The sequence below is a fragment of the Rhamphochromis longiceps genome, linkage group LG20 (assembly GCF_057381845.1).
Source record: "Rhamphochromis longiceps isolate RC_006_pf linkage group LG20, R_longiceps_female_GT1.1, whole genome shotgun sequence".
Classification (NCBI taxonomy): Eukaryota; Metazoa; Chordata; class Actinopteri; order Cichliformes; family Cichlidae; genus Rhamphochromis; species Rhamphochromis longiceps.
This window is the reverse complement of record NC_140576.1, coordinates 33,517,225-33,531,117: the sequence shown is the minus strand read 5'-3', so window position 1 is coordinate 33,531,117 and position 13,893 is coordinate 33,517,225. Positions and strand designations below refer to the sequence as shown.

The window sequence follows — 13,893 nt, the reverse complement described above, 5'->3', positions numbered from 1 at the left end:
CCAGACAGTCAGTATTATTACATGCTGTGAACAGAAGTAGCTGTGATCACAGTTTCACTTATAAAAGAAAAGGAAAACACAAACAGGGAAAAAGCAAAATTTAAAAAAATATTAACTTCATGAGATCATTTCTTCCAAACTGACAAAAGAAATGATCGTTATACTCTCACAGCAAAGGATCAGGCTCACTATTTATAACATCGTGGGCCATTAATGTTTGTTAGATTGTGAGTTGTTTAGTATGCTTCTGTACAGGTAGGGTCACCATCATAATTATATTTGAGTATAATTAATATGCAAAAAACACTAAAAGGTTATACATGAATTTGACAGCATTATTAATCGGATATTTTTCTTCCAGTTTTCTATCTTAATTAGAAAACTTAGACTTTATAATTAAGTGAAAATCTCATATTGTGCCAGTACGATTCTTCATAGCTCCTGCTTTGAAGTACTGAACTTTAAAATTTACTCCATGAAAGATAATAATTCACAGTGCAAACTGAAGAATTCTGACTTTATTATCACTGTATTAATCTGAATCTTTCTTATATGTGCTGTGAATAAATGCAGCAGCAACTTACAGTGGGAAAGCGTAATTAAAATGAAAACATCTGTGACACATGTGACACATTCTCACATTAAGAGGACACAAATGGAGGATGCACAGAGACTGTATTAAAGTCCCATTTCTGAATCTTTAGTCAAAAACAGGCAGTGGTTACAAACAGGAAGACAAGCAGTCCATTAAATACTCTACAGGGTCAAACATACATGCACACATAATTCAAACAGGAGTAAAAAAAACATAACTGGACACTGAAAAACTTAACAAAGTGATGTGGGAGGGGACAAAGGGAAGCAGCTCAATATATTCACTGAATTATCATCAGTTACAAAAGAGAAAAACTGGTAAAGGCAGCATGCAAACTGAGCAGAATACAGAAAGATCAGAGATTATAAATAAATCAGGAAATTACTTCAAACTTACTGAGAGCAAGGCCTCTGTTACAAATCTGTCTCATTGAAAAATATGTTGTAAAGATACAATATGGTAAGTGTTCATGGTAATTCAAAAGCTGCCTGAACCACTTAAATATTTTATAAAGTCATTAATAATTAGAAAGCATCTAAACATTCTGGTCATGGATTTTACAGTCTTTGTCGCACTTGCTGTCATCTTAATAATCATCATGATCAATACATGACATGGCGAGGTCCTGGGGTAGGCGGAGCTTGCTCGGGTGATGTTGGCATGACAGGCAGGAATAGCATCTGGCACGCGTTGGTGAAAAATCCCAGTACACTGGTGTAGTTTCCTTTACAGCTGTTTGACATTTGACACTAACAGTAAGGGGAACAGGAAGAAACAGTGTTAGGTCAGGTGACCCACATAGTTTCTAAAATAACTGATAGGAAGTAACCAGTTAATTAGAAATGGATGGCATGTGTTTCGAGTGACTGCGTTATAGTTACTGTAGTTAAGTTACTAAACTTACCAAAAGCAGAAGTACACAGATGAACAAGGATCAGCTGAATGTTACATCAACATGCTCATGTTTGGTGGTCGCTGAATGCTGCTCTATTCTTTTGTTGCTTGTCCTTTATTGAAGCTGGCTGGTTGGGCAGTCCAATGGTGATATCCCGCCTATCTGAGGAACAGTTTGAAAACGCACATGCTTTGTTTGTATTATGGTTAAAGTTGGATGTTAATTTGTGTCCTTTAAAAATTTTCCTGTATTTAAAAGTACTATAATTTAAGACTAAAATGGCTCAGATAGTCTCTCTGTAAAAGTATCTCCTGTGAAAGTGGAGACAAGTTTATCCACTGATCCGAATCAGTTTACCTGGATGTTTTCTTTGAAGCTGGATGATGACTCCCCTCTTCCTCACTCCAATTCCAGTTTGCAGACCAGTTGGCCTCTGAGGTCACAGTGATCATCTGTAACAGGAGACTGAAGTTCAAATTAGTTTCTTGTCATTTTTCGTCATGTTCAGAAAAACACTCCTAAAATAACCAAGCAAATAAATATTATTAAAGATTTACACACTTCATTAGACAACAGTGGAAACATCTCCCTTTAATTCCATTTATCATGGAAATGTCCCAGTAAATCACAGTAAAATGTAGAGAACATACTATGTACAAATGGTCTTACCTGTAAAGACTTCCGTATCCACTGGTTTCCAGCGAGCGTGGATTCTTCCCATCCTCCTGTTAGTGATCCTCCATCTGAATGGATGATAACAACCTTCTGAACAAACTAGCAGGTGGCCCCTACTGGGCCATATCTATAGGGCTGATTTCTGCTAATAATGCCCATTGTATGGACTGATAACATCCGAAAAATGGTGGTCTCTGCAATGTGGGGCTCAAATTGATCACCCACTGTGCCCTTGATACTGGCTTCAAATGTGGGGCAGGCATAATATACTTCGGGTACACTGTGGAACCCGCTTTGCTAAGCCCCTTTTTTATATTGTACCTACTCAGGTCGACTTGCCATGGATTGACACGACTCGTCCCAATCCATGGCATGCATCTGTGTGTCATGCGAATTAATATGTGACACTGTGGTGTTATCTGTTTAAGTATATCCGGTTTTATGTTGAAAGTGTGTTGGGTACCGGAAGTGACAAATAAAGGTCGAAGTTGTTTGCTCTACAAGGTGTTGTCTCTTTCCCTACCGAAAACCACGACATGGTGTCAGGAGTGGGATGAAATGTAAGTGCCTTATCATCGGGGAGTGACAGCAAGCGACTTTGGAAGTGGTAAAGAGTTTTCTCGAGACGAAAGATGTCGGACGAAGAAGCGGGAGCTAGCGCAACAGTTACGCGGCCTCGCACGCCACCGCCCCACCAGCGAGCTAACGGCGGCTACAATGCTAACGCTAACCTACCCCCGAACAGAGATATGCACAGGTGGAGAAGGAGGCGCTTGGATTAACATGGGAGTGTGAAAGATTCAAAGATTTCCTCATCGGGAGACACTTCTCCTTAGAGACTGACCACAAGCCACTCATCAGCCTGTTAGGCCAGCAAGCCCTAACCGAGCTTCCACCCAGGATCCAACGATTCCGCCTAAGGCTTATGAGGTACAGCTACACCATCTCACACGCTCCTGGTAAAGCACTCCTCACAGCAGATGCACTGTCACGTGCACCCGTTAACCAAGACCCTGATTCAAAAGCTACAGCCGAATTTCTGGAAGACACAAATATTTATGTGGATGAAATTGTCAAATGCATGCCTGCTACCTCGACATACATCACACAGGTAAAAGAACAGTTAAAAACCGACAGCATATGTTCAGAGGTCATGACTTTTTGTCAGAGCAGCTGGCCAGAATACAGCCATCTCATAGGCCCAATTAAAGCATATTGGCCACACAGAGAGACCTTAACTGTACATGACAATCTGCTACTGAAAGGCACCAGACTAGTAATCCCCACTGCTATGCGCCACTCTGTCCTAAGTGCCCTACATGAGGGGCACCAGGGAATGTCTAGATGCAGAGAGAGAGCCAGAGAGGCAGTGTGGTGGCCTGGTCTGAGTGGGCAAATAAATGAACTTGTGAAAAACTGCACCATTTGCATCAAAGAGCGTACTAACCCAGTACAACCTTTAATGCCAAGCCAACTCCCGGAGAGGCCATGGCAAAAAGTTGGTGCAGACCTTTTTACACTCAATGACAGCAACTATGTGCTTTTGGTGGACTACTACTCGAAATTCGTGGAAATAGCCAAACTTACCCCCACCAGATCGGAAGATGTTATAGTACACCTAAAATCTGTCTTTTCCAGACATGGAATTCCAGAGCTTTTCTACACTGACAACGGACCTCAGTTTTCAGGACAACAGTTCAAAGACTTTGCAGCAACCTATGGGTTCAGACATGTAACAAGCAGTCCTAGATTTGCACAGAGCAATGGCGAGGCTGAGCGTCATGTCCAAACTGTGAAAAACCTGCTAAAGAAGGCAAAAGACCCATATCTTGCACTCCTAGCTTACAGAGCAACACCATTGGCTAACGGATATAGCCCGGCGCAACTACTGATGGGACGGAGACTGCGCACGCCAGTTCCCCAGCTTCCTTCCCTACTCAATCCCAGCCTGCCCAATAAGAATACAGTGTTGGCAAAAGCGAGAGAGAGAAGGGCGAGGGACAGTGATGCGTACAACAGGAGACATCGGGCGACTGAACTTCCTCCACTCGCACCGGGGCAACCAGTGTGGATTACAGACACTAGGCGTGAAGGGACTGTCATCTCCTCTCACTCCAAACCCCGCTCTTATATGGTTGAGACTCCTTCAGGAGCCATCAGGAGAAATAGACGTCACCTCCAGCCATTGCCAGAGTCCACACCAAAGTTACAGACCCCATCTACCCCCGTCAGTCCCAGAGAAAATACCCTGCCAGCTCCCAACCTATCGACGTCTACAACTCTGACTCCCAAGACAGAAGTCCCAGGTCTTGTCAGAACTAGAGCTGGCAGAGTTGTCATAAAACCACAAAGATTGAACTTGTGAGATTAAATAAAGCAAAGCTTCTCGAGTTAAAAATAGAGTAGCTATGTTTCTGCAATAGGTTCTAAGAAGTAACGAAAGTACAGTTTCCCTTACACAGTAAATATTTCAATAAGTTGTTGTTTTCTGAGAAAGGAGGATGTGGTGTTATCTGTTTAAGTATATCCAGTTTTATGTTGAAAGTGTGTTGGGTACCGGAAGTGACAAATAAAGGTCGAAGTTGTTTGCTCTACAAGGTGTCGTCTCTTTCCCTACCGAAAACCACGACAACACGTGTTAACAGAAAAAAGGCGGACATTGAAGTGAATATATACCTGATGCTCAGTCTGTAGCTTTTTGTCACACCTGGGGGAACACGGTGTTATTTCAAGTAGCTATTTCTTGTGTTGTCGAGTTTCAAAAATGTCAGTTTTGATTTTCGACAATCAGTCGCTCTTATGACTCATCGAATGACTCTAGTGACCAGTCAATTGGTAGCATGCAGTCTGACGACTTACATCTTAGGATCTGTTTAGATTACTTGTAACCCAGATTCCAAGCAATTTAAACAGTTTCCCTGGTACCAGATTCTCTGGTACCTGGTACCAGGTACTATGACCTAATGGAAAACCCATTAGTCCCATTGGTCGATCCGAGTGGGTACTAATGAAAAACATTTGCTTTAGTATGAGATTTTTGTGGCCTATGTGTGTCTGCCCACGGTGCTACTGCACAGGTCCCAAAGGAGATGGGGGAGCAGTGTGCTGCTGGGGGAACCTGCTACCATTGGGGTAAGGCTGCAACAGTATTAATATGGGCAGTATGTGTGTTAGGTTTTGTATTGTTGATTGTCATTTATGCTTAGAAATATCTACTTATATATGCTTAGAGTTTTATAATTAGTTGTAGATTGGTAGAGGTTTGATCCTTGATAGTCTGTAAACTTTGTGTGCATTAGAGAGCACTCTGGGAGCATGGGAGAGGTCGTACCTTCTCTTATTGTTTTATGGTAGGATAAACGTAGCTATATCTGTTTTAGGCTAAGTGCCTTTTGTTTAGATGAACTGCTGGACTTCCAGACCAGCAGGTTTAGGGAAGTCTTTATGGGGTCACACTCTGACCCCACACACACACACACACACAGTATGTGTGAGTATTGAGTATTCTTTGTTCACATGTATACCTATGTAAGATGTTATATGTTAATGACCCTATGCATATTCATGTAACCACAATAAAAGGAGTGCTATGGGGAACCTGGTTGAGAGTCTGACGGAGGTCAAGTGGTGGAACGACACTTGGCTCCAGGCAGGTCTCCCTCATGCATGAGTAACAAGAAGAACTTTGCCTACTTGGTGTTCAATGCTTTTGCTGTGTTTTTAAATTGTCTCGTTCCAGCGGTGGGCCTGTGCTAGACAGACCCAACAATGTGTTAGAGTAACATCCACGCAAATGATTTTCTGGTTTGTTAATTTAAGTTTTGAAACTGCTTTTACAAGCTAATTGTGTGGTCATTTTCTGTTGCATAGCAGTCTCATTGTTGCTAAACAGGCAGGACAGAACCACGCTGTAGAACAGGCATAAGATAAATGTTGAAAACCCAGAGATTCAGACTGTGGAAGCATAGGCTAAAAACTAGAGCTGAACTTATTTCACTTTTCACTTCTCATATGGCTTTGTCAGGATGAGAGCAAACAAAAGAGTGTATAAACGTGTGAAAACTGCCACTTCTGCATGGTTATATTTTCCTGTTTTCAGTGAAAGAGGTGAGTCAGTTATCTCATAGCCCACAGACGCAACTCAGGAAGTGTATAAATGTGTGTGTGCTTTGATCTGTGCAGTGAAGGCTCTCACTCATCGAGGAGGAGGAATTGTACCGACTGCTATCAAGGACGCAATGAACAAGTCTTCTTGCATCAGCTTTGACTTTACAGAAAAATTCCTGCCACCTGTCTACATTTTAGTATTCATCACTGGCATGGTGGCTAACGGACTGGGATTGAGGTCAGTGCTGCAGAAATGGGAGAAACTGGGGAATGTCTCTGTTTTCGTTTTCAACCTTGGACTTGCAGACATTTTGTATTTGCTCACACTCCCTTTTCTGATGGTGTACTACTTCAAGGGTGATCAGTGGATCTTTGGAGAAGCCTTTTGCAAGACAACAAGATTCTTCTTCAACCTGAATTTATACGGCAGCATTGGATTCCTCACCTGTATCAGTGTGTACAGGTACTTGGCTATTGTCCATCCAATGAGGATGATGGGGAGAATAACTGTGACTCATTCTGTGGCTATCTCAGTCATGGTCTGGCTGTTGGTGAGTGTTCAAAGTCTTCCAGACACGTTCTTCCCCAAACCACCCATAAACAATACTAAGAAGTGTTTTGATACCACCTCTAACGAGTATGTTAAAGATTACCTGAAATACAGTTTGGGACGGACACTCACTGGATTTTGCATCCCCCTATTCATCACCCTCAGCTGCTATGGACATATGATTGCTGTTCTCTGCCACAATGATAACATTGATGAAGTACTGAAACAAAGAAGCTTAAAGTTGTTATTCATCTTGATTCTTCTGTTCTCTGTTTGTTACATCCCCTATCATATATTAAAAAATCTCAACCTCTTGTCAAGACTAAGCGTAATCAAGGGGACATGTCATAAATGGTCTAATGGAGTCTATATTTGTCATCAGATAAGCCGTGGCCTTGTGTGTCTGAACAGTGCGCTCAATCCTCTAGTTTACCTGCATGTAAGTGAAGATGTTTGTTCTCAGCTCAGACAGCTACTCCAACAAGTTCGCCAAGCTGTCACTAGTCTGTACACCTCTAACCTCACGGATACTTGAAATGTGCCGATGAACATGAGGAGTACGCCTCATCTGAGACTCATCTGAGACTTTTGTAAGAAACACAAAAATGTTGCTTTTTACTAAAAAGCAAAAATAATACTTAAAAAATACTTGAAAGACGAGTTATTGCATTTGTGATGCTTGAATGTTTGAAGAACAAACAGGATATGATGCTGCATGCTTCACTGCTGATAGAAGGTTAATGTTAACAGCATGTCACATGTATGTACACACGCTGAAAGTAAAGGTCAGTTTTGATTATGTTGTATATACTGTATGTCTATACTTTAAGCATTTGAATTCAAGCCTCCTCATTGTTGTTCTGCTGTCTAACTATAATTAAAGGCTTTTTATTCAGATTTCCCTTATTTTTGATAGTAAGTGCATAGTGGATGTTTTTTTAAAGTCTGTCGTTTAAAAGTAAAATAAACTGCTTTGTCCAGATCTCATTTATGTTTTAATGTACTTCCCTTAAAGCCCAACACATTTTCAGCAACTGAAGATAAATGTTCCAAATATTTGAGGAAAATCAGCTTTGCAAATATTTTTAAAGATGGTAAATCAATTCAAGAATACAATTCAAGATTGCAAGAATACACAAGAGTTTTTGTGAAACAGTTAACTGCACTGCAGACAATTATGATATCCTCTGTAAATGCCACAGGATATCTCATATAAAATCATTCTAACACCGTTTTTCCGCTCTCACCATGCCAGTAAATGTTACACAGATGTTCATTTACCACAGACAGCGAAGTAAATACACTCCTAATAAAGGTTTAAAGCCTCTGAGGTTTTATCAGAAGCAATACTACTTTATAGTTTGTTATTAAAGTTAAGATATTCACAAATGTGTTATAATTAGCAGGTTATTTGCTTTAAATTAGCAGAATCATGTTTGGAATAAAGAAAATGCTACATTCCAGCAAAGGAACCTCATCAAACACCAGTGGTAAGTAAAAGTGGTGGGATTATGTTTTTCTCAGTCAAAAATATGGCTTTTAGTCAAAATTTTAGGAGATATCTGTTATCTGAGGTAAATAGGGGCACAGAAAGAATAATCAGTAAATAAATGAATCAATTTATAAGGGTTCTTTTTATTTAGAAGTGTTTATTTATCATTCACACCTCGTTAATAATAACATGTAGGAGAGATTTAAATCTGGTTTTCACTCATGTCACAGTACAGAAACTTCTTTACTTAAAGTGACTAATGATCTTCTAATCGGAGCCGACTCTGGTCTTCTCAACATTCTCATCCTTTTGGATTTGAGCTCAGCCTTCAACACTATCTCTCACTCTGTTGTCTCTTGGCATCTCTGACACACCTTTAGCTTGGTTCCAGTCATATCTTCTTGACTGCTCCCATTTTATTCAACTTAAATCATTTCTTTCTAGTCTATTCCCAGTCACTTCTGGTGTACCCCAAGGTTCAGTGTTAGGCTCTCTTCTCTTCATAATATACATCCTCCCTCATGGTACCATTTTCTTCAGATTTGATCTTCACTTTCACTGTTTTGCTGATGACACCCAGTTATATCTCTCCTCCAGGCCTGATTCCTCCCTCCCACCTTCTTCCCTTATAGAATGCCTAACTGAATTAAAATCCTGGTTCAACTGTAATTTTCTAAAGCTTAATGAGGATAAAACTGAAATCCTTCCTATTGGTACTAAATCCAACCTTTTGAAGGCAAATCATTTCTCTCTCACTATCGATAACTCCACAGTTTTCCCTTCACCTCAGGGTAAGAGCCTTGGTGTCATTCTAGACAGTTCACTATCCTTTAAATCTTACATCAATAATCTCACCTGCTCTGCCTATTTCCATCTACGCAACATTAACAGATTACGTCCTTCTCTTTCCACCCATTCTATGTCCTATCCTATGTCCATTCTTGTCCATAGTCTCGTTACCTCCCGCCTTGACTACTGTAATTCTCTCTTCCGTGGTCTCCCCCAAAAATCCCTTCATAAGCTTCAACTGGTATAAAGCTCCGTTGCCCACATTATTACCAGAACCCCCTCCTACCAGCACATTACCACTGTTCTTAAGGAACTACACCGGCTCCATTCCAGATAATATTCAAACTTCTTCTGCTAACCTTCAAGGCCATTCAGAACCTTGCTCCTCCTTACCTTTCTGATCTGTTAAGCACTACGTCTTCTGCCCACTCACTTCAATCCTCTTCTTCTATCCAGCTTGCTGTGCCTTCTTTCCGCCTCTATTATGTATTGCATGATGAGGAGCTAAATGCAGATTTCTAGGTGAGTTCAACAAAAAGAAAAAAGTAGTTCATTAAAAAAAAACCCAACATAAGCAAAGAGTCCATAAGCAAAAAACACCACCACAACAACAACAAAATCCCCCCACAAGACATAAATGACTACAAAAATAACAGGAAATAACACAACAGGGGAATACAGGCAACAGTAGAAAAACACAGAGACAACAGCTAAACCAAGTGACAAGAAAAACTATGGAGACTCCATGAAAACAAAAACATGAATGAATTCAAAGAAGACGATCGAATATACAAATACAGGCCATTTACAATAGTAATTAAAACTAAAGCTGTGGAATAATAATTAAAAGCAAACTGAAAACTTTCAACAACAATCAGAAATCACAAATAACCCATCAAGACTCCCAGGCAATGACATACTTTGGTCCTGGGTCGTTGACCCAGCGTTTTGTGTTTATTCTGATTTTGTATTGGTTTAGGGTTGAACCTGAAGTTTGGTGTATATTCAGCCCTACCTGTGTCTGTCCTTGGTGCTCTGTTCATGTCCCCGTGTTGTGTTGCAAATCAGTCTGTGTGTTTCCTGCTTTACTTTGAAGGCTCGTGTTCTGGATTTCCTGCTCTATTCTGAAGGTCTGTGTCTGTTGTCATTGTGTTCAGCTTGTGTCCTCCAGTCATCATGTGTATTCAGATCAGCTGTTCTTACCTCCTGTGTGTGATTACCCGATTACCTTGTGTGTGTATATTTAGTGGGTGTCGGTCTGTGTTCCTTGTCGGCTCGTCTGCATTCATCCATGTATCACTGCGTTCATCTGTGTTTCTCGGTATCCTGTTCCTTAGTCTGCGTCTCTCTGCCCCGCACCCCTTTCGTATGGTCTCAGGTTTGTCAGTTAGTTTCTCCCAGTTTAGGTTTCCGTTAGTAATCTCTCACGATTCGTTGCCTGTTTCTGCCACTGCCACCTTGTAAATAAACGTCACTCGAATCATCAGTCACTGCCGCATTTTGGGTCCTCCTTTTCCTCCACACCACACGGCTCACTCCGCCAGCCGTGACATACTTACTTATGTAAAATGATGTTTTAGGTCTTAAATGGTTTAAAATACAGCTACCATCGTGTGCAAAACAACCACAAACGGAGGTTATTAGATGCCCATCTGTTTAGATCACAAAGCTTTGCTGTCAAACAAAGTGTTTACTGATAAATAATAATATGCATCTGCATTTCATATGCTAAACTAACTTTCACACAGAGTGTTACATGCAATAAAAATAACCTTGTAATCCAAGTTATAATGAACATTCAATGTCTAGGACTTGAAAATGCGATCTTTTCTGAAAGTTTTAGTTAAAAAAATGTTTTGAATGACACAAATGATAACAATACAATAACAAGCATGCTTTTGTGTGGTGCATTGATAGAAAGGTAAACAGTATTTGTGCGCTAGCAAGCAAACAGACAGTTTCACAAGCATGTATACACAAGGTGTTGCACAATTATTAGGAATCTCTTTCCAGCTTCTCGGTGCTGGTTTACAAGCAGGGACATGACCGATCACTCTATGAACTTGTTTTCTTTCACTTGCCTCATTTGTAATTCTGCCACAGAGGAGTGAGGTTGTACAGACACACAATGCCTGATAATTGTACTTCTGTTGAATATGACTTCGAACGCAAAATTCTACCGTCCATTTACACCATGGTATTGATCATTGGTCTGGGAGCTAATGGATGGGGGATGAAGTCGATCCTGCAGAAACAGAAGAAAGTTGGAAACAATGTGTTTCTTTTAAACATTGGACTTGCCAATTTTTTGTTCCTTCCAACACTACCATTTTTGTCAGCATACTATTTTATGAACAGTAATTGGATATTTGGAGATGCCTTCTGCAAGATCACAAGATTCTGCTTCAACTTGAATTTATACGGCAGCATTGGATTCCTCACCTGTATAAGTGTGGACAGGTATCTGGCTATTGTCCATCCACTGAAAGCGATGGGAAGGATGACTGTCCGTAACACTGTGGTTATCTCAGTCATGGTTTGGGTGTTGGTGAGTGTTCAAAGTCTTCCAGACATGCTCTACCTCAAAACATCCACAAACAACACCACCAAAACAAATGAAACCGCAAAATGCTACCACACCACCTCTACACAGTATGTCGAGGATTACCTGACATACAGTCTTGGACAGACACTCACTGGGTTTTGCATCCCGTTCCTTATCCTACTTGGCTGCTATGGACATGTGATTTTGGTTCTCTGTCAAAGTAATACCATTGACAAGGAAGTAAAACAAAGAAGCTTAAAGTTGTTGTTTATTTTGATTCTTCTCTTCTCAGTTTGTTACATCCCATATCATATTTTTAGGAACCTCAACCTTTATGCAAGAGGATTATTAAAAAAGGGGCAATGCCCTACATGGAATAATGGAGTCTTCAGTGCTCATCAGATAAGTCGTGGTCTTGTGTGTCTGAATAGTGTTTTGAACCCCCTGGTTTACCTCCATATCACAGATATTTCTACTCAGTTCAATAAGCTTCTCCTGCGATCTTGTCATATGTTAAATCGTCTGACTGTATCAAGATATGGCAGTGTGCAGGCGACACAGTATACACAAGACTAGTTCATTGTTGACTTTGATCTCATCTTTTACTGCTGTGCTTAACAGCTACACTGTTCATTTGCTGTCCTTTTTTTCTATTTATTACATTCTTTTTTATACTATATTATACAATGTTTTAAATAAACTATGGATTCAGAGGAAACAGCTCCATGTGTCTGTGTTATGACAGATCTGTGAAAGGAAGCTAATGTCAACAGAGAATGACTAAAGCTGTGACTGAGAAAAAAATCAACAGCCAGTTCCTAATGACATTAGATTTTTGATGTAAATATACTCTTATCCACATTTTTTCACATATATCACAACAGCAACACTTGCACACAATAAGGTCAGGGCAGAGCACTGGGAGATGATTATCATGATTTATTTTTCAGTGCAATCATTAACAAGTTGTGGTTAGTAGTTAAAACACTCACAAGCAGCCCCTGGGTCATTGGTGTATAAGTGTGTGTATACAGATAAAAAGACCTAAGAGCATAGAGTACAACTGCTTTGTGAATGGGTTCATATGGCTTGTACTTGCATCTTTTTTAAAAGAAGACCGCATGAGTTCACACAGTGCGTTCTAGTGAAAGAAAATAACATAAATCATATAAAACAGATTTTTCTTTAAACCAGATAAAAAACAAAATATTTTGACAATATATTTAATTTATTCTCTAATGAAACTTTGCTTTTCTGTTCTCATATTGCATGCACATGTTGCACAGCGGCAATGCAAATGCAGTTCTAATACAGTGGGGCAAAAAAGTATTTAGTCAGCCACCGATTGTGCAAGTTCCCCACTTAAAATGATGACAGAGGTCAGTAATTTGCACCAGAGGTACACTTCAACTGTGAGAGACAGAATGTGAAAAAAAATCCATGAATTCACATGGTAGGATTTGTAAAGAATTTATTTGTAAATTAGGGTGGAAAATAAGTATTTGGTCACCTCAAACAAGGAAAATCTCTGGCTCTCACAGACCTGTAACATCTTCTGTAAGAAGCTTTTCTGTCCCCCACTCGTTACCTGTATGAATGGCACCTGTTTGAACTCATCATCTGTATAAAAGACACCTGTCCACAGCCTCAAACAGTCAGACTCCAAACTCCGCCATGGCCAAGACCAAAGAGCTTTCGAAGGACACCAGGAAAAGTATTGTAGACCTGCACCAGACTGGGAAGAGTGAATCTACAATAGGCAAGCAGCTTGGTGTGAAAAAATCAACTGTGGGAGCAATCATCAGAAAATGGAAGACATACAAGACCACTGATAATCTCCCTGGATCTGGGGCTCCACGCAAGATCTCATCCCGTGGGGTCAAAATGATCATGAGAACGGTGAGCAAAGATCCCAGAACCACACGGGGGGACCTGGTGAATGACCTGCAGAGAGCTGGGACCAAAGTAACAAAGGTCACCATCTCCATGCCTGCTTCATGCCCTGGGGGACGGGGCTATGGCTCGCTACATCCTCTTGCAGACCATTACATGTGGAAACCATTTGAATACAAGCGCGCTGATCCACACAGGTATGCACACGGGTGTTCACTGCTCGTAGACTTAAATTACACCTTTCTTGGCTGCTACTTCAAAGCACATTGTGCGCTGTCTGTCCTGCGTGCTGCACAACAACATTGAATATTTAGTATTTACTGCTGTTTACACTTAGCTAGATTAATGCGAT

The 13,893-nt window shown here is 40.5% G+C and overlaps 2 protein-coding genes across 2 annotated transcripts; both read left to right on the top strand.

Annotated features, from left to right (window-relative positions):
• Positions 1–6,249: 6,249 nt before the first annotated feature.
• Positions 6,250–7,651, top strand: LOC146645742 (P2Y purinoceptor 1-like). Its single transcript, XM_085393981.1, has one exon. The coding sequence runs from the start codon at positions 6,404–6,406 to the stop codon at positions 7,355–7,357; it is 954 nt and encodes a 317-aa protein (XP_085250107.1). The 5' UTR covers positions 6,250–6,403; the 3' UTR covers positions 7,358–7,651.
• Positions 7,652–11,218: 3,567 nt separating this feature from the next.
• LOC146645741 (P2Y purinoceptor 1-like) lies at positions 11,219–12,282 on the top strand. Its single transcript, XM_085393977.1, has one exon. It carries the CDS (start codon positions 11,232–11,234, stop codon positions 12,222–12,224), a length of 993 nt encoding a protein of 330 aa, XP_085250103.1. The 5' UTR covers positions 11,219–11,231; the 3' UTR covers positions 12,225–12,282.
• Positions 12,283–13,893: the final 1,611 nt, after the last annotated feature.

What these genes read in the sequence shown, in the direction of transcription:
- LOC146645742 (XM_085393981.1), top strand. Translation starts at nt 6,404, where the DNA reads ATGAACAAGTCTTCTTGCATCAGCTTTGACTTTACAGAAAAATTCCTG.
- LOC146645741 (XM_085393977.1), top strand. Translation starts at nt 11,232, where the DNA reads ATGCCTGATAATTGTACTTCTGTTGAATATGACTTCGAACGCAAAATT.